This window comes from Amphiprion ocellaris, chromosome 16 (assembly GCF_022539595.1).
Source record: "Amphiprion ocellaris isolate individual 3 ecotype Okinawa chromosome 16, ASM2253959v1, whole genome shotgun sequence".
Taxonomy (NCBI): Eukaryota; Metazoa; Chordata; class Actinopteri; family Pomacentridae; genus Amphiprion; species Amphiprion ocellaris.
Genome location: NC_072781.1, coordinates 10,156,034 through 10,176,273, shown reverse-complemented (window position 1 = coordinate 10,176,273; position 20,240 = coordinate 10,156,034). Strand labels below are relative to the sequence as shown.

At 39.0% G+C, this 20,240-nt stretch overlaps 1 protein-coding gene across 1 annotated transcript; it reads left to right on the top strand.

Moving 5' to 3' along the window:
• The first annotated feature begins 1,520 nt into the window (after positions 1–1,520).
• LOC111564374 (exportin-5) lies at positions 1,521–20,217 on the top strand. The gene is made up of 33 exons (XM_023263896.3): positions 1,521–1,762; positions 2,333–2,454; positions 2,555–2,627; positions 3,971–4,108; positions 4,458–4,640; positions 4,752–4,778; positions 4,904–5,089; positions 6,310–6,386; positions 6,477–6,521; positions 6,616–6,706; positions 6,859–6,942; positions 7,061–7,186; positions 7,706–7,796; positions 7,882–8,010; positions 8,377–8,492; positions 8,615–8,770; positions 9,130–9,171; positions 9,267–9,356; positions 9,491–9,690; positions 9,784–9,889; positions 10,946–11,127; positions 11,224–11,324; positions 11,423–11,519; positions 11,627–11,763; positions 11,921–12,018; positions 12,141–12,187; positions 12,897–13,003; positions 14,224–14,283; positions 14,384–14,478; positions 15,703–15,810; positions 16,735–16,872; positions 17,905–18,069; positions 18,310–20,217. Exons 1-33 carry the CDS (start codon positions 1,661–1,663, stop codon positions 18,457–18,459), a joined length of 3,669 nt encoding a protein of 1,222 aa, XP_023119664.2. The 5' UTR covers positions 1,521–1,660; the 3' UTR covers positions 18,460–20,217.
• The last annotated feature ends 23 nt before the right edge of the window (positions 20,218–20,240 follow it).

The following is a 20,240-nucleotide window of genomic DNA, read 5'->3' as shown; positions in this document are numbered from 1 at the left end:
CAAGGAGCCAGCATTTGTATGTGTTAAATTTAAGACAGTTTCAGGCATGAAGGGCTGATTTTCATGAAAAAAAACAAACTTTTAAATATGTAACTTCAATACACAGAGGTGAGTTTTTATGAGTTAAACAACAACTGAAAATGTGTACTTTAAACAAGCTATGTTCAATCTTTGACAGTTTTACTTACTTAAAGTGTGGGTTTAGCGTGAAGTTTCCACATCTATGGTAGCTACATACAGTTCCTGCAATTGCTTGATACATTTGTCAAGTGTATCTTAATACAATACTTCCATATTTCAGTTTTTAATATTTCCAAATTATTTTGCGTGTAATCAAATAACTTTGTGAGAACCTGAGGCACAGACGTGGACAAATAGAGGGTTAATTGGGTCCTGTTTTTTACATAGCACATTTGAAACAACCAATATTGACCCAAGGTGCTTTCCGACAAGAAATAAGATTAATGTTACACATTTACATAAATTTACATATTGACGTCCATCCCCCCAATATTATTTATTTCACAAATGTACCTAGCAAATTTATATTAAAGTTAAAACCCAACAATACTTTTTATTAGACAAATTTATCTGACTAAATGAACTATTAAGGTTATTAACCCACAGCACTGTCTACTAATTTAAAAATTAAGAATATAATCCTGTAAAATTATATTTAAACTAATGGAGTCAAAGAGTCTCTTTGAACAAGCACTTTACTGCACTAAACAGTTTGATCTGTCCATGACTAATAGTGATTCAAAGTCGTTTAGGTTGTCATAATTTCAGTCAAAAATATCTGAGTTCAGTATTTAAGTCTTTTGTTGACAAATCATATCAAAATCCAAAGATTTATACCATTCGAAAAAAGCCTATAGCTGGATTCTTTCAGACGTTTAGAAGGGTAATGTCAAATTGTATCTTATGGAGACTGAATACTTTTTGACTGTGTTCCAGGCGGGAACAAAGAATGATACAACTTAGCAAAACAACTACTTCCTAACCAAGAAAAGAAGCATTGTTTATAAATGCAAAGCATTTTATATTGAAAAATAGATTTGGCATTATGAAATGAACAGTTATGTGAAAAAAAACATACAGCATCATGAACCAATAAATGGTGAAATAATAGGATTGACTGAAAGTTAATAACTGGTGACTACAACATCACTATTATTATAATCAACCAAGCTATTGAATTAGCTATTTTGAAATAATCTAATCTATACTAAAATTTAATTTCCATTCTGTAAATATAATGGTCATATAACAATCTAATGAGCTGAGGTTTAATCATATGTATAAAAAAGAATGACAACATTTTTAATTACTTGTCTGTTTATTTGATAATTTATTTCACAATGTACACCATTGATACTTTGGGGATTCTCAACCTAGACACGTTTTTAAATTTAGAAGTGATTTCTCTTTCACTATATAGACGATCTTTAAAAACCCTGGTTTCGACTACAACTCCCAGAATTCCAATTCAACGGCGAGTCAAAGGTTCAAAACTCGCTCGCAGCAGCAGCAGCAAAAGTAGCACATTACCTTGTGCACGTTGGTACCTCCCTGCTCGTCCGCTGCTCTCAGTCTTGCAGGTGTTTTGCATAAGGGAGTTACTCACTTTCGTGTCCACAGAGAGACGCTACCTGAAGCCATGGCTGAGCAGGTGGCCGCCATGTGTGAGCAGCTTATAAAGGCTGTGAATGTGATGATGGACGCAGAAACTAGCCAAATTTACCGACTGGAGGCCCTAAAGGTAGCATCGTTATGGGTGGCTAGCTAGCTGCTAGTTAGCCGAGCTTGTCGTGTGTTGGGTGCTGTGGTAAATGTAGGACAATAACGTGGCTGTTGTCGCTAAAGAAACTGTCAGTGTTTATCAGGGGTGTCTTAGTAACAGCACCGCTCGCACTCTTTGCCAGTTAGCATTAGCTATATTTACAGTGATGATGGCCATATGGTTTGCGAGCTAGCCGGTATGTCATGATCATAACCTCAGCCACCACAGACATTGTCGACTCATCCATTCATACACATGCTAACATTTGGTTTAACACTGATAAACTGCGGAGGATTGTTGAAGACATGTTGGTTTAACAACGCAAACGAATGTTATGTTGCTAAAGGCAAAAGTATCTTAACCTGGAAAGGCTAGTTGGTAGGTTAGCTTTATGCTATTCAGGTATTTATTGTAATGTTTGCGAGTTAGCTGTTGCTGTCTGACACATTACATGGTAATATTAGCTTCATTTTACCGTAATTTTGTTATAGTGTTCCGTTTAGGTGAGGAAGTTGTTCATAAAATAACAATGTTTTTTCTCCATAACAGTTTTGTGAAGAGTTTAAAGAGACAAGCTCCTTGTGTGTCCCATGCGGCTTACAATTAGCTGACAAAGCCCAGCCAGCTGTAGTCAGACACTTTGGTTTGCAAATCCTGGAGCATGTCATCAAGTGAGTCGAACTGGATCCAATATTACAAAACATGGCATAATGAAAGCTCCAAATGTGACCCAAAGCATATCTTTTTTTTTTTTTTTTTTTTTTTTTGCAGATTCCGATGGAACAACATGCAGCAACAAGAGAAAGTCCAGTTGAAGGAGTGCGCCATGCAGCTGCTGTCAAATGTAAGTGTTACAGTAGTAGGATGTAGCATCTATCTTATGGTTAAAATCAAACTGGAAGGCTCCACATGTTGAAAATAAAGTGCTATTTTTGTCATTTTGCTATAGACTTGGAGGTGCAAACTGAAGCTGTTAAGATATGAAGGCTTTTGCCATTCCTCAAGCCCCCATTAGCTAGATGGCCTCCCCACTTTACAAGCCAGTAAGAATATAACTGAATTGTTATGTACCAGCTGAGGAACCATTAGTCATCTACCTCAAACTTTGCATAATCCTGTCTCCTCACTGTCTCACCGGCGCTTGCAAGATAATCCATTCTGAAAAAGCAGCTGCCCCACAGTCCACCGGGTTTGTTTATTTTCCAGTGCTGCATTTACTAACTCTTAAATGTCTCTGTCACGAGTACAGCATGCTAAATGTTCTGCTGTTGGTACCAAATGTGAACACAAGTCTTTATGGGCTCTCAGCATCTGAGAATTTAATGATCCAGTAGGTTACTTTTAGTACTGATGGCAAATAAACAACAACAATAGAAAAATCCTTAGCACATTGCCTTGCTAAAGTGGCTAACATTACTATTAGCTTTGATCACATGCCCACAGATCAGAGCTCTGTGGAAACTGTAATGCTGAGGCACATTCATAAATGGTGGACACTTTATGACTGAGTTGAAATCAGTAAACAAAGTCTCGGTGGAGGTTAATGTGTTTCCATGTCTCTTGTTGTGTTTTTGTGCACCCAAAACTTAGCCAGTGGTGACATCTATTTCCTTTTCTCCTGCTCTCTGTGCAAACATGTATTGTATTATGATGCGACCCAGTTCCCATTAAAGTTGTTCTCATTTACATATTTCTCTATTTTCATTGTCAGACAGCGAAACAAGTATAAAATAGTGACTGTAACACAGCCCATTTAGACTGTATAGAAGCTGCTAATTCAGAAAATTTTCCTCACCTGCTGCTCTGCAACACTAAAATACAAGTTAACAAGAGCTATGTATCAAATCCAGTGATATTTCCATGTAAAATCACCCCTGAGAGAGAAAGGTAGAAGTGATACAAAGACCTGGTCTCATCCACTCTGTTTTGCTCCATGCTGTCAATCAGGGAGCAGAGAGAGTTTTCTTCCTGAAGGGTGCCTAGACAGCAACAGCTCATCTACAGACACTGAAATCAGCTGTTTATGACATGGCTTAAGCCAGGGGTTGTACAGTCATGGTGGAATCATCCTCCTTTGCAGTGTTTAAGCAGAAAATTGAAAGATTTGTATTAGAAACACAAAATGAGACCTTTAAAGATACAGTTATAGACATTTATCTGATTCTTGTTACTGTTTTTGTTTTTTAGGGTACTCGTACAATCCTGGAGGAGGAGAGCCACATCAAAGATGCCCTGTCACGAATCGTAGTGGAAATGATAAAGAGAGAGTGGCCTCAAAATTGGCCCGACATGCTGACGGAGATGGAGGCTCTCACTAGCCAGGGGGTGAGGAACTTATACTGTGTTTCATAACTGCATATCACTTGTTTCCTTAGCCAGCAGCATGGAATCATTTTGAATAGGATTATGTAACAACTCGCATGCAAATAAGTATTAGGTGAGGATTAGTCATATTCATTTTCATGTGACTTCATCATGTAAAGTTTGCCATTTGTAGATATCATCATCTTTTAACTATGACCCTGACGAACTTCATTATTGTTCCGCTTCATTATTTTATCAGTGCACGAAGATTTTCAAAGTAAAGGCCCTTCTTTTAAAACTGTAGTTACACATGTTTTAAGCTAGATGTAAATGAATAATGTTTACCGAGTTTCACCTGTGCCCATCACAGGAGGCACAAACAGAGCTGGTCATGTTGATCCTTTTGAGGCTGGCGGAGGATGTGATCACTTTTCAGACGTTGCCCAGTCAGCGACGCAGAGACATCCAGCACATGCTCACCCAGAAGATGGAAAACATTTTCAGTTTCATGATAGCTATTCTGCATATTAATATCGAAGACTATCGGAAACAGGTCAGTGTGGTCTTAACATTATTATTATTTAATTACTAAAAATGAAAATTTTACAGTAAAGTGACTTTTAACACTTGTCTGGTTTTTATTTATTTATTTTTTTAAAACTAGAAAGCGATACCTGGACATGAACTACAGGTGAGGAAAGCATCACTACACCTTTGTTCTAAAATTAACCTCAAAAAACTTTGGTTGCTCTTTTGTCGTTGTTTACTCTCACCTCTTTTTAAAAAAAAATTTTCTTTTCAATTTCCCACGCGCAGGCCAGAGCTCACTGTCGAGTCGCTGTGGCTACGCTGAATACACTCGCGGGCTACATCGACTGGGTGTCCCTGGTGCACATTACGTTCAGAAACTGCCATCTGCTGGAGATGTTGTGTTTGCTGCTGAGTGAACCGGAGCTGCAGCTGGAAGCAGCAGAGTGTTTGCTCATTGCTATGAGCCGTAAGGTGAGTTGCAGGGAAAACGTGTGTTGAGAAGGCAGACAGTTATAAAGAGATAATTAATATTTTATCTTTGCATGACAATGAGTACAGTGTGGTATATCATATTAGCTAATATTATACTTTGTTGAAGTTGAATCAAGGGAGAATAAGTGCCTCAATTCATAACCTGTTTATTTAACGTATTACTCCTGAGCTAAGAGGTTTAAAAGAAGATGCCATCTTCTCTGAAATATTAGACAAACTTTTTGATTTTGCAGTTTTTCGAGTTCTATAAGTTCCACAAATTTCATCAATAAAGCTGATGCACTGAAGATATTAATAAGCACCAAAGCTGTAATGTTGATCGGGTTGGTAGGTATACATTCATGCCCCTTGTCTCATTTAGACATATCAGCTCTGAGAGATCCTGCAAAATCTAATAGAAAATTGTGAAGCTGTTGCCACAACTAATTCAAAGGTTTTAATAGCTTTAATTTTTGAGTCTGAAATTTTGCAGATCAAAAAAGGGAAGACGAGAGCAACAGGAAAGGATGAACGTGTCGTCCCTTTTTACTGGTGTCAGGCTGTCGCTGCCACTACTGTGCAGGACATGACAGTGATGGATGAAGGAACACAGGTGTATCTGGTAGGATAGGGCCATTGTGATGGAGTTCAGTGACCCCAAGGGTGAACAAAATGCCCATGAGAGCAGGCCATTGTATTGCCAGCTGTGTGACAAAGTTGAATTTCGGATACAGTTGTGGGGAATATCCTTGTTAGTTCACAGCAGCACAGGCAAAAATTTTCTCTCAGTGTGGTGCACAAAGCTGTGAGCCACTTCATAAAAGTCCCAAGCCAGCAGAAATCCAGTCAGTTTGTGTTTCTGTTACGTCACTTGGCTGAAGTTATGCCAGCCCATGTAGGTGGCGGCAACACTCACAAACAGGGATAACATGTATACACTTAGTAGTAGCCTTTATTGTCTTGAGTACTCCAGCTAGCATGATCTGGTTTCTGAAATAGGGAAAAGATGTTCACATGTGCAAAGACAAAAATGCGACACCTCAAAAACCAGGTTATAACTGGGAAGTTGATGTAAAACCAGTCAATATTTGTGGAACTGTTGCTCAGATGAGTAATGCTATGGTTTGCTTAGGTTCAACCTAGAAAAGTCTTTGTAGGTAGACAAATAACTAAGATTAACGTAACAATAGCAAATCATGTGCGTTGTCATTCTGCCACAGGGCAAGCTGGATGAAAGGAAGCCGTTCATGCTGCTGTTCGACGATGTGGCCATTCACTACATCCTCTCTGCAGCACAGTGAGTATAGCTGCTTCTCTCCATCATTCTTCTATACAGGCTTCAGCTTATAATTTTTACTGCTATTTATTGGTTTGTGTCTGTTTACAGGTCAGCAGATGGACTAGCAATATGTAAGAAATCCCCTGACTCCCGGTAAGTAATGTCATATATGTACCCTGTCTGAGACACAAAACAGATGCGAGTTTATTCAGCACAGCTGGCTGCAACTTACTATGTGTACCTTCAGAGCAGTGGAGGTGGTGGAGCGGCGCTACATCTTCCTGAAGAGACTCTGTCAGGTCCTGTGTGCTATGTCGGTCCAGCTCTGCTCTTTAGTGGTGAGCTTGTCCTCATTTGGCCTCATGTTATTTCTTGTGTTTACACTGTCTTTTATCTCAGTTTGGTTCTCATACAGACATTATGTAAAATCATAGAAGTTTTTTTTTAGACTTTATCTGATGAATCACTTGGATATGTGTTCTTCCTATAGGGTTCAGATGTCGAGGTGGAAATACCTGCAAATTTAAGCAAATACATGGAAGCCATTTTAGCCTTCACTACACATTCCAGTCAGGTGAGATGAGTGATTTTTTTCACATTTTTTTTTAAACTTCAATTCTTCTCCTCTGAATCCTTTTGTGAAAGACTGCATTAGAGTGAAAAAAATCCATCTTTTGTAATCTTTCCTGCAGTTTCTAAAGTCAACCACTCTGCCGACATGGGGAGCTTTGTTCAGACATGAGACTCTGTCAAAAGATGCGGTTGTTGTGGAGATGGCAACCAAATACCTCAGAGTATCTATGACCAACCTAGTCAAGGTGAGATGTTGGTGTATTTGACGTCATTCGTGCTGTGAATTGAAGCCAAACAGGATGTTACTCAGTGTAATATCTCTGCATAGTGCTGGATTCAAATCTACATTTGAAGTCACACATCAAACCCTGATAAAAAATATAATCTGATAAAAGAGGTCTGCAAAGACCTTCATGCATGCTATGATCCTGTTCCACATATCATATTGTATCATATGTTGGAGACAAGCTGGGCAGGCAGTCATCCAACTGCTGGAGTCTCTTTAGAAACAAACTTATCCTGGACAAAAAAATCAATGCAATACCACCATTGCAGGATTTTTAGATCAGCATCATCTTCTGAGCTTTGAAAATGTTATTTTCAAATATGTTTCTTTTTAAAATAAAAAAAAAATAGCTTAAAGCTAACTCTGGTGAAATACATCATATGACAACATTTATGTTTAATATTGTTCATGGTCCCTTTTTAAATAAACCGATTAATGATAATAATGTTGTGTTTTTCTTTTGTCTTTGTCTCTCCAGGGTGGGTTTCCGTCACGAGACGACAACCCAAGCTGCGAGTACTCCCGTGTGGACTTTGACAGCGACGAGGACTTCAACTCTTTCTTTAATTGTAAGTGTTTTGGACTCAGTTTTCTTTCAGTTAATGTTCAATTGTATTTCATGCATTTTTAATGGCATGTTTTCATGCTTTGCAGCTTTCCGAGCGCAGCAGGGAGTGGTTTTGAGGAGTGCGTGTCGCATTGTTCCTCTAGAGGCTTTCCAGATAGCAGCAGAGTGGTTACAATATCAGATCGCCAGCCCAGTTGATGCTGGAGACGTCACATGTAAGTGTTTGCTCTTACAATCTTGACATGCTGACACAGTGTCACAGAGGGAAATTGATCAGTCTTCTCAGATGTGTTTTGGTTTATTCACATTTGTGGTGGATTTGGTTAATTTAACATGTAAAACCAGCAGAATTGTGGGAATTATTTGGGCTTGGAAAGAGTCACAATTGGTGAGATGAGAGAGATCTGCAGCAAATTTGGGTATGACTCATTTTGATAATGTCATTTGCAGAAGTGAGTGTTTTTTGAACATTTCATATGATTCACTTGAAGGACAAAATCAAAAGTTTCATTCAAGTCAGTGATCATGAGATTTTATATGCAGTGAGTGAACTTTTTACTTCTCACTTTCCTCTTCTGTAGCTAAGACTGCAGAGGGCCTGTGTTCCCTCCTGTCTCCATCAGTGGTCCAGTGGGATGCGATGACTGTCTTTATGGAGTGCGTAGTCTCACAGATCTTAAAAAATCTAGAAGAGGAGGTAATGAAGTCAGTTTTTAGTTAGAGAACAGAAATACTGTGTAAAAAAAAACAAAAAAAAAAAACACTGATTGTAGTTATACTAACATGAAGGTTTGCCTCACTCTTCTTGAAACTATGTAGAAGTTGCCCATAGATGAGAGCATGGAGCTGCTGCAGGCTGTGCTGAACTACGACAGCAAAGATCCGCTCATCTTGTCCTGTGTGCTCACTAACGTCTCGGCCCTCTTCCCATTTGCCATACACAGACCACAGCTCATCCCGCAGGTTCTCTACAAGGTCAGCTGAGTTGTTATTCATTACTACATAATATTTAGGTGTATCTACTGCACATATATTATTGTTACTAGCTACTGACATGCAAAATGCATAATGTGAATAATAAGAATTTGTTTATTAGTGTGTGAGATGGTGGCAATAGCTTGAATTATATTATAAATCAAAAGATAATAATGTTACTTACCTTCTAAATGTAGTTTATATGTGTTTTCAAACTCAATAACAAAAGAAATTGACCTTGTGACATAATTTAGCTTGTTTTATAAGCTCCAGCACCAAGTTTTAAAATGTTCTTCAGAACACTTCTTTTTCTTCTGGGTGGCAATGACCTCAGAATAGCTGTTGTTTTCTCACTACAGCTGTTTAAAGCCATCACATTTGAAGTTAATCAGGAGAACAAGGTAAGTTGCCTTCACACAGCCAGATATGGGCATTTTCACCCTGTCTTTCAAATTCAAGATCAAAGGAAAAAATATCCTCCTCCTGACATCTTCAGGTGCCTCGGACTCGAGCTGTGAAAAACGTCAGGAGACACGCCTCTTCCTCCATCATAAAAATTTGCCGGGATTATCCACAGTTCATCTTGGTAATAGTCTTTCTATCCCAGTTAAAGTAAAACATTACATAGAGCTGAAAAAAAATTTAACTTGAAGTACACCATGCTGATGAAAAATCATGACGACGGTTTTGACTGTTTTATTATATATTTTTCTCCTACAGCCTTGTTTCGACATGTTTTACAATCACGTGAAGAAGCTGTTTTCGAGCGAGGCCTCGTTGACTCACATGGAGAAGTTTTCACTGATGGAGGCTCTGGTGCTCATCAGTAACCAGTTCAAAGACTTTGCTAAGCAGAAGGCCTTTATAGATGAACTGATGGCCTCAGTGGTCGCAGATTGGACCTCAGATGAGATGAGACTGTGCGTTTTGAATTCTTTCCATTTCCTTTAAATTGCACATGATAAGATTTAATGTCATGACAAATAATTGCCTTCTCTCTTCTTGTGTTTCAGTGCCCTATGGGATCCTGTTGCCTTCCTGTCCTTTGTTGGAGCTGATCAGGTGGTCACAGAGTCGCAAAGTACTGACACAGATACAGTGAGCCTTAATAGGGGACGAGTAAGTGTATAGATGATGATTTTTGGCTGAGTTCCTACTACAGGAGTTTTGTTGATTATTTACTCCCATTTCACCCCTACCAACAATCTGAGGAAAAACTGTTGTGGCTTGCTCTGACCCAATGCTCGTCCCAGATGACTTGCGGATCAGATTATTTCAGAAGTACCAGCGGCAGCAGACACTGTTGCCAAGCAATGCTAAACATTCTAGTCCTTGAGGCTAACATTAGCTGCAGATAATAAAACTGATACTTAAAATCTCAGCTTGAGTTTTCAGTGAAGAATAGACAAATCCTGTTGACAACACCCTTCCAACCATTTAATTATCCAGACTCATTTAGCCTTCTGCTTTTTTGTTGTTTTTTTTTCCACTGCAAATTGTCTCACATAGACTTCATTCTGTCTGCTTCCACACGAGCTCATGTGAGGTGATGCTCTGTTTCCTGTGTGCTCCCTCTGGCATGATAATATCTTTAGTGTAGTGTGCACATGGCTGAGATTGAAAGTAAGAATATTTGGGAAGTTTCCCCTCATGTGCATGATGCAACCCAGTTTCCAAATCTGTTGAAACTCCTGTAGTGTGAGCCCAGCTTCAGTATGTATAAGGACGTTTTAGACAATTTAAGAAAAAGAAAAGAAAATGTATAATGTTGACAGAATGCCCAGACCCTGCAAGATACAGAGGGGCTAAAATCTTAGCACCATTCTAACAGCTGTGTGAGACAGTAAATGAATGCTTTGGTGCTTGGAACTCAATCCCAATGTTAGATTGCTAACATGTTGGTTTATAATGTTCAGGATCTAAGTTTAAAGTGACAATATGCTAAAATATTTGTCTTGCAGGTGTTTGATCATAAATCACAATATTGGACACATTAAAAATGTTTACCTGTTGACACGACATGAGAAATTTCACGCCGCTCTGTTAAATATTTGCTAAGATGCTCCACTCACGACCAGTGTGGTGTTCTACGGAGCTATTCCACAAGAATAGATCAAAATTGGCTTGGAGTCAGCTACAGTAACAGTTTCTCTCTCTTTCTTGATCTTCCTCTAGCTGTGTTTCTGTTTGTATGCCATGTTGGCGGTGGTGAAGCGGGCACACTGGCCTGCAGATCTGGAGGAAGCCAAGGCTGGTGGCTTTGTGGTGGGCTACTCCCCTGCTGGAGCTCCCATCTATAGAAACCCCTGCACCGCCCAGTTCCATGTCCTGCTGCCCAATCTATTGGCTCTAATCAGGTACGCATTTTTATGTCAGAAACCATTGTTTCGGCCATTTTCCTAATCCAAAACACTCACCTGTGACCAATCTCTTTTGTTTGCTCCTCACTGCAGGACTCACCACAGTCTGTTCATGCCAGAGAACATGTCTCGCCTGAGTGAGACCTTCTCCAGAGCCCACGAGGTGATGGATGCAGAGAAGAATGTGGTTCTTGGTAAGAGAAGGTTTCTTTCTTCAAAAGCGTTTTGCTCCGTAGTGAGCCATCATGTGAAAAGATTGTGATTAAACCTTCTCAACATGTGTTTTCTGCAGGTCTCTCTCAGCATTCTCTGGATATTTATGTCTCACCTGTGTACAGAAGCAGCCTGGAGCGCATGCAGGGATTTTTCACCTCAGTATATGAGAACTGGTGAGAACTGCGTTGTTGTAGTGATCCCAAACCGATTTTTTGTTTCTGTCGTATATGCTGCTGCACATTAAATATCACTTGCATCTCTGTCCTCTTTACTACGGTAGCTTCCAAATCTTGGGAAATGCAGGTTTGTCCCTGCAGCAGGAATTCTACACCATTGAGCGGTTGGCTGAAGGAATAGCTGGCTCTGCTTTTGTCTCCCTCGACCACGTGCCTGACCACAGACTTCGCACGATGATTCATATCCTTATTTGCTTTTGCTTCATTTGATTTACCAGGTTTTTCCGTTGCCATGCTTCTGTCAGCAGTTTGGTGTCGCACATTTTTGTAGAAGGTTTTTTTGCTACACTCGTTTCGAATCATGCTTCGGTAACGCTGAATTTCCTTGACAAGTGTACGTCTGTTTCTGAGGCAGTTGGTGCTATCATGTCCTCAGGAGTACTATGAGAGTCTACTCTGCCCTCTGCTGGGCCCTCTGTTCGCCTACATGATGCAGGTGAGGAGCTCCGCACTTCCTGTTCTGTATCATTAATCTCAGAATTAGCCACACTTTATTCGCTCACCCATGATTGCTTTTGTTGCTGATTGTCATGGCCTTGCTTCTGCTTTTTACTACAGAGACTCAACGTCAGGTGGCAGGTCATCAACCAGAGGACATCTATTAAGTAAGCATGGTGTAATGTTTTTAATGTTACTGTGTATATTCCTTCATACTGATTGAACACTCAAGTATGAATAATGGAAATCACACACTAATACCCCAAATACAATTTGCGTTTCACGTAAGAACTGCAATCTTTTATATGAAAGCAACCGTTCATTTTAATGTGCTTTGTATTTAAAATAACTTAGAATCAACAATATTTTTTCATTTATATATAAATATTTATGTATAAACTACTTAGATTTTTAATTTGTTTCCACTGTCTCCAATCTGCTTTATATCAACACAGCCTGCAGTTCACCCATACAGTCACTGAATTTTTGTCACATGACTGGTTACAGCTGAGTCAGTCACAGCTTCTTTGTTGTGCAGAATTTTTTTGTTTTTATTCTTTTACAGAATCTGGTTTCTGCAGTATTTAATTGAGATGTGGAAAACAAAATAATTTTAGTTAAATATCATAATTTTCCGCTTAGATTTGGATGATTTTGAAGATGGAACTCCATGTCACAGATGAATAGTTCAAAGACTGAAAATCTGACTATTGTTTCTGTACGGTTTGTGGCTTCAGGTTTTTTCTTTTCGTTTCAAAAGGGTTTTGGGGTTCAGAGGGTAAATGCAAAAACAAAGCTTGATTGACACTGTTCGGATTTCTTTAAGGTGAACTACATCTTAAGATACAAATTAGATTTGTGTACTTCTCTTTTTAGCGGTGAGGATGAGGAGGAGGTGGTCTGTCAGGAGAGCCAGGTAACACAGGAGATGTTGGAGGAACTTCTAGTTCGCCTGCTAACCAGGGAGGTGCTGGATCTGCTCAGTAAGTATCGGTGTTTATGGTTACAGCTCCCACTTGCAGTCACATATATAAGTATAGCATGTACAGATGGGTGACAAACTAAAATAAACATACAGAGTCGGGTTACCTTCATAATGTGCTCCTCCCAACAGACACCACTACACAGAACAGGAAAAACTTATAGTCCTGCAACAGCATATCAGTAAAGAACCAGACATCTGTGCATTTATGAGTGAGTGAGTGAAGTGGCTTAACCTTATAATAAATAATATAATAAATTAGTACATGGAGCTAAGTGACAGTTCTCTGCTTTTATAATGTATCTGCATCAAATAAATGCACACATTGTTTTAAAAAATGTTACCTAAAAGTATTTATCACATTTGTCCTCCAGTGTAAACAGGTGATTTTTTTAAAAATAAGATGGAGTTGAGGGTTTAACAGTGAAAGAAGTGAGTAAACTAGCACTGGATTAATCACTATGTTGCAGACATTTTGCATTTGTTGGCAAACATAGTGATCAAAGAGAAAATTTATTGCAAATGTGAATTATATTTATTACAATTACAGTTGTTTTATGATAGCAATATAATGTCCCTGTATAAACTGACTGTAAAGTGCAGCCCAGGGCCTACTAATCCTGCTAATGCACTTTAGTCACATGGTGAGTTGGGTTTCTGCCAGCTATACAATCTGAAAGTGGTTTCAGAACACACTTGGAAAGTGCATATATCAGCCATAATTCCTGGATAGAGCTGAGATGCTACATCTTGTGGTAGAGAACCGTTTTCCTTCTGGTAGGATTTGTTTTGAGCGATTGACAACTTCATGCCTGAGTTTAGAAAAATAGTGGTTAGGGAAACGGTGCCATTAATTTGATTGGACTGCACTTTATTGTCAGAATTTTCGCAAGGCAAGCATCCAAACAGGACACTACAATTTTTCAATCAGCTGCAGTGGGTTCAGTTGCTTATCCGGTTATGTTAGATGGATATGTTTTCTTTAAAAGTGACCAGTAAAGGATCAGACCTCTATTGTTCACACTCAAATGAAAATAGCCAATACAATGTCTGCTGAGGGGTGTTTTGATGTTCAATATTGAGGGGGCAAGAAGAAATATGAGGTGTGAGATTTTCAGCATGTAGCACACAACTGCCTGATCAGCTTTTACTCCAAGACTGGAGATAAAGTGTGGAGTTGAGTTATTACAGGTTCACAATACTTCATTTCCTCTCTCGTAGCCGTGAGCTGTATTTCCAGAAAAGTGCCTGAACCTGCAGCAAATAAGGAGGAAATGGATGGTAAGAGTCCAACTGGGTAAAGTTGAATCAGCACACTAATTTTTGTTTGTTTTTAGTCTGATAAGATTCTTAACATTTTGCTTGAAATGTGCTCTCACAGAAGAAGACATGATGATGGATTCTGTGCAGACGACGTCTCCAGCGCAGCCCACTGCGGAGCTAACAGAGCTGGGAAAATGCCTGATGAAACATGAGGTGAGCCTCAGACACATCACATAACATTCAGAGAACAGCACAGCAAGGGATCACTACCGAGCCCCAGGACGAGATTTTTAAATACAGGATGGTCGATAAGCTCAAACATTAATGGTTCTGCTAACGGTACTTTAGGAAAGTACGAAGAACGTTGTGTTGCACATTCTAGCTCATCACTGGAAGACACGTGTCTGATGTGTATGTTTGTATGATATGCTTTTGCTTTCCAAGTCCTAAAGGGTGTTCGGTGTGTCAGAGTCTATAGCTCCGACACACAGTACACCTGGTGTCTGAGGGGCGGAGCAGCTCCATCACTCACCTGCAGCTCTGTGCAGCACACAGAAGACAAATGTTCAGTAGTCTGACTAAACCTCACTACAACTGATGCAGAAAATGTTCGTTACCACAAGTTGTTTGCATCTCGGAGCAGAAACAATCTATTGAAACTTTGAGTAATATTCATCACGTACAGACGGAGCAACGTTTGACTGCAGAGCTTGTAGTTCATCCCTCACTAACCAGATAAATTATGTTTGCTAGCAGCCCAAGCACAGATAATGAAATTATACAAACATTAGCTAATGATTAAAAGTAAGTGTTCTCCAGTCCTTTGTTTTACTGTGGCTGCGTTCATTGATTCGGTCTGAAATTCAGAGCATCACCTGAACTGTTGTTCAGAATTTTAGTTTCACTTTCAGAGCACAGATCAACAGGATTTATGATTTGTAGTCTACAGACAAACTCTGTCTTACTTTATTTTCAGCTGTGCTCCAACTGAATGTTCAACTGTTTTCTTCACTAAACTTTTAAAGTCACAGTAAAATTACTGTCAAAGTCCTGCATTAGTTTTACACTCAAAAGTGAAAAATGAAATGGATTTTATCAGTACAGTCTACTGATATTTATTTAATATTGGTTCAAGGTGGAGCTATTAGTTCTGATATAATGCTGGACAGATCAATGAAACCGTTAAACCTTTGACACTGTCCACAGTGCTCTGATTAGATTAGTATCTATAGGAATTTTAATATAAGTACAGTATGTATGAGAAATCTTTATTCTGATCTTAATTTGTTTAGTTTTTTGTCTTTAAAAACAAAAGCAATCAAAAAGTACCGATAAGAATACCATTAAAGTACCGGACCAGTAAGGAGTATCAATAAAAGTACCCTTAGCTCGGCAAATTCTTCATTAAAAGTTTCACCCCTTTTTTTCCCCTCACAGACCATCTACATGTCCCTGTTGACCCTGTCCTTCACCTTGCTGTCATGGAAGGACACCACAAACTGTCATCGCAGTGCTTCCGTCGTCTGCTGGACCCTCCTGCGACCGGTAAGTGCACATAATGCAACATGTCAACATAAACCTGCATCTTTTTTTTTATGCTTTCATGTTACATTCACATTGGCTGGGTCTGCTTTACATTTTTGTCACTGTCCATAAATCCCATGAAAAGACCAAAAGCAACAGTGCAACACTTCTCTATCCTGTTTTTAGCTTTCCACACCAAATCCTTCTGTTACCACTGAGGGAAAAAAGGGCACATAATTTCCAGAAACAGCTAAGCACAGGAGATTTTACAAAATGTTACTCAAACAGAAGTGAGTATTGCAACTGCTGGGAACTACTTTAAGCCCCAGATTTGGTGCTCTTGCTCAGCAACAGGGTGTGTATGTGGAATAGACTAAAAATAAACCGTAGTGCCCCTGCTCATTGTAATGAAGGAGCCTTTGTTGTGCAACACTGTGGCTCAGTGATGTGTTTTAAACTGTCTTTAGGCAACAGTGAAGATCTGCGACACAGAGGACTGAGCTCCTTCAGACTCTGGATATACAGCAAGCACTTGTTGGCTTAATATCGTTATTGTTACTTTTGGTCTTTTAATGGGCTTTGTTGGACATTAAGAAAGTATAAATAGCAAGCAGACTTTAAATACCAATTTTTGTGGATACAGTTGGAAAGTTTTGTTACCTAAACCCTCTTGGAAGTTCATGAAGTAATGCACTTAACTCAGATATTTGTGACCCTCATGAGATCACACTCGGTTTGCCTAATTCTGTTGTAGAAATAAGTATGGGGCTGGTTGTGTATATTCTTTACATGCAATTTCATTTAGACTCTGGCACCTCTCTGACCACTAAGGCTTTTGTTTTGTTTTAATGGATCCTCACTATATGTGACTTGAAAAGGGCTGTAAAAACTATCTCATCTGCATATTTCTAATGTGTTCCTTCTGCTTCTGCTCTATTTTTCCAGGTCGTAGGTGGTAATCTCCTTCCTGAAGCAGTCTCATGGTTCTATACCAGCGTTCTGAGAGGCCTTCAGGTTCATGGGCAGCATGAGGTCTGTAACTCCACCCTCTGTCAGCTGGCGATGCTCATCTATGAGAACCTGGTGAGGCTAATGGCAGTGATCTCTGCTGTATCTGCTCTTTATTCCTGTCTGTTTGTCCATTTGACCTCATAAGTGAAATGCATAGACATCTCTTTTTACTTCAACTAACTGTTTCCATCACTGATGAATCTTAATCAATCTACAAAAAGTCAGAAAATAGTGAAAATCATATTGCATGTTTTCGCCAACTTTGAGTTAACTGTCATCTAAAACAAAGAAAAGCAGAAAAAGCTACAATCAATGAAGATTTGAGATACTTGCATCATAAATAACTTTAAATAACTGACTGATTATCAGAGTAGTTTCTGATTAAATTGCTGTGGTCATATTGTACTAGCTTAAGGAGAAAACACATTTTCCTTTCATGTGATTTTTTAAATTTTTTTTATTTTGGGGGGGGTTAATACCAGGTCTGGCTGAATATCGTGGCTGATGTTTGGCATTTTTCTGATTATGAGCATTTTTACTGACATATTATTGATAAATTAAATGCACTACTTCAGGTCTGATGCAGCCTCCTCTCTCTGTCTTCAGTCACTCTGTGGTCTTAGAAATGTCTCTCAATCAGAGACGGTAAATACTGAAAAAGACACGCAAGATGGTGCCACATACTAGGAAATTAGCCACAATGCTAGCGGCTAACTTAGCAGGCAGCCACAAATTACTCTGCAAAATAATTTTTAATAATGCTTGAAGATGTGGACTTCAGTGGGCAATAAAAGTGACACAGTGAACAGTGAAAGATTAAGGAAATAGAGAAGAAAATCAGAGAACTGTAAGACAAATTGATCAGTCGATCCCACATAAATAGAATTCACACATCCAGTTATAATCACCCATATTATTAATGAAGAAGCCTAAATATGAATGAAAGGTTCTCTGCTATCACATGCTGTTAAAACATTACATTTTTTGTATATCAGCGCCAAATATTGGTTATTGGCCCCAACTGTTTACCAATGTCTGGCATTGGTATAGAATGCATCACTTCTAATCTCTCTGTGCAACGATCTGTCTGTCCCTCTTTGTTAGCGGCCTCGCTACATAGAGCTGAGAACAGTGATGACCCAGATCCCAAACATCAGTGTGGATGCTCTGGACCAGTATGATAAGAGACTCATGGACCCCAAGGCCCAGAAGCTTGGAGAGAAGAAGCGAAAAGACCAGTTCAAGAAGCTCATTGCAGGAACTGTTGGGGTAATGCCACATTTAGCCACTAGAGAGCAGTGCATCTCCAGTATGTCCCCATGTGCTTCATCAGAAGTGACCAGAGATATTGGCCTAATAGTACAAGTCATTACTCAGCAGTGTGATTCTGGCTGTGTTGTAAATCTTCTGTGCAGCAGCTCAACCGGGCTGTACAATCTAATGAAATTCTTTCTTGTAGGTCTTGGATAGCTCTGTTTAACCTCTCCTCTCTCTGTCCCCTGCCAACAGAAAGCTCTGTGCCAGCAGTTCAGGAAGGAGGTTCATATCCGGAATCTTCCATCGCTCTTTAAAAAGCCCAAGCCAGACAAGGATTTGGTACAGAGCAGTGAAGCATTGGGCCTGGCAGCTCTCTTCTCCCCTGAGCATGACGCCTTGTAAAAACACATGGCGGTTCCGGTGGACTTCATGCTGACTGAAGACGGAGTTATGTGTACAAACTACAGTTTCCCTCTCTGTCCTGCAGCTGGGGCAGTCTACCAAACATATCTGTCAACACTCCTGTTTTCAAGAGGTCATCTTTTCTCATTAGGTACCTTTCTAAATCCTGTTGCCCACTTTTTATCCATTCCATTGCACATACCAATAAAGGAGGTATACAAGCTATGGAAAGTTATAGAAGATATTTCAGATTAGAAAGGGTCTTTTCTCTCTGTCAGATTGTATTCAGTAATCATTAGTGTTTTCTCTGCTGCAGAGGATATATTGAGCCACAAAATACCTTTTATAGAACAATTCTGGCTTTTTTTTTCATTTTATTTTGTGCCTTTTTCATTTTTAGGGACTGTATTTGTCCACAGCCCAACATCATGCACACTAAGCATGCTGCAGGTTTATGGAACGACAAAATCAAACTGAGAACAAAGCTTCAGTTTAATATTCAGTATAAATTCTAGCATCTAATGATTTTCAAACAAGCAAAGTCAGTACAGTAAGTCACAGAAACAGCCTGTTATGCTACTATGAAGCTAAAATTGTATTATGAGGCTTGTGGGGGTGGAGACCTTTTGTACTGAAAAAAATAATCATTTCAGTATTTAGTGTTGGCAGATATGCTGTGTGACCATGCTGCTGCTGTCAAGGCCGTTATATCCTACATTGAAACGAAAGAAAGAAAAATCTTGGACAAATCCTGCTGCACATTTCTCTGTTTACTATTATTTCCTTTGACTGGACGAGCTTGAACGGAGTCACACATCATGAAGGACGTGCTAACGGTACCTCAGGCGTGATGTTAATAATGATGGGATTAAGTTACTTTATCGAAACAAAATGTAAGGAGGAAAAAAAAGCTAAATTTTGTTTTTGTGAATGATTTATTGTACAGCTATCTATTTTGCATATATTATACAGTCGATTAAGGCGATGATGGTTTGCATTTTGCCAATGCTTCATATCAGCACAACCTACACGGCCCAAGTACTGTTTGGAATTGCTTATTTAATGCAGAGTACATATCAAACTACAAAATATACAGCCAGATTTTATGCCAAAACACTTGGTGTAGATTTGTGATAGAGATCTATTCACTTATAAAATAAATAATGACTATTTAGGGGTGAACTCAATGACTAATGTGTAGCTTAATCCAAGTCTTTCAGTTGTTTTCTAGCTGGTCAGTTGTTATTTGTTTTTTACGTGTTGTTTTGTGTTTGTGCTGATTTTGCCAACCAGGGAAAAAAAAGAACCAGCACTACATTCCTTCATAGTCCAAGGAATAATTTTTTAAAATGTTTTTTGGATGTATTTTGCTCTTATGGAGCTGCACAGCAGAGAGGGATTTGTTTATTCAACTATTTGTTGTGTAGATTCAGACCAAAATAGATAGGAGTTATTTTGGCTTGGGGTGAGCTCCCTTTAAATGCTTATAGATGAGTTTGCATATCAGATGCTGTTTGACTGAAAACAGGTTGACATGCTTTCCCCAGGAATAGGAACATTTCTGAAACCTGATTTTGTTTTTGTTTTTTTGTCAAATGAATTTATCTCCGTGTCTTTGTGATGATTGTACACATGTGGCCATTTTTAAAAATGCTTGTTCAACACTAAAATGTATCTGTACAAAGGAGAAAATAGGCTTTTTAAAAGTGTAGTGTGGTTTATATTTTTGTTGTTTTTAAATAAAAAAAACTGATTTCAGTTTGTCTAAAATCTTTGAATTG

Coding starts and splice junctions, on each gene's coding strand:
- LOC111564374 (XM_023263896.3), top strand. CDS start 1,661: ATGGCTGAGCAGGTGGCCGCCATGTGTGAGCAGCTTATAAAGGCTGTG. Junction 6,707..6,858: donor TCCAGCTCTGCTCTTTAGTG/GTGAGCTTGTCC, acceptor TTCTTCCTATAG/GGTTCAGATGTCGAGGTGGA. Junction 9,357..9,490: donor ATTATCCACAGTTCATCTTG/GTAATAGTCTTT, acceptor TTTCTCCTACAG/CCTTGTTTCGACATGTTTTA.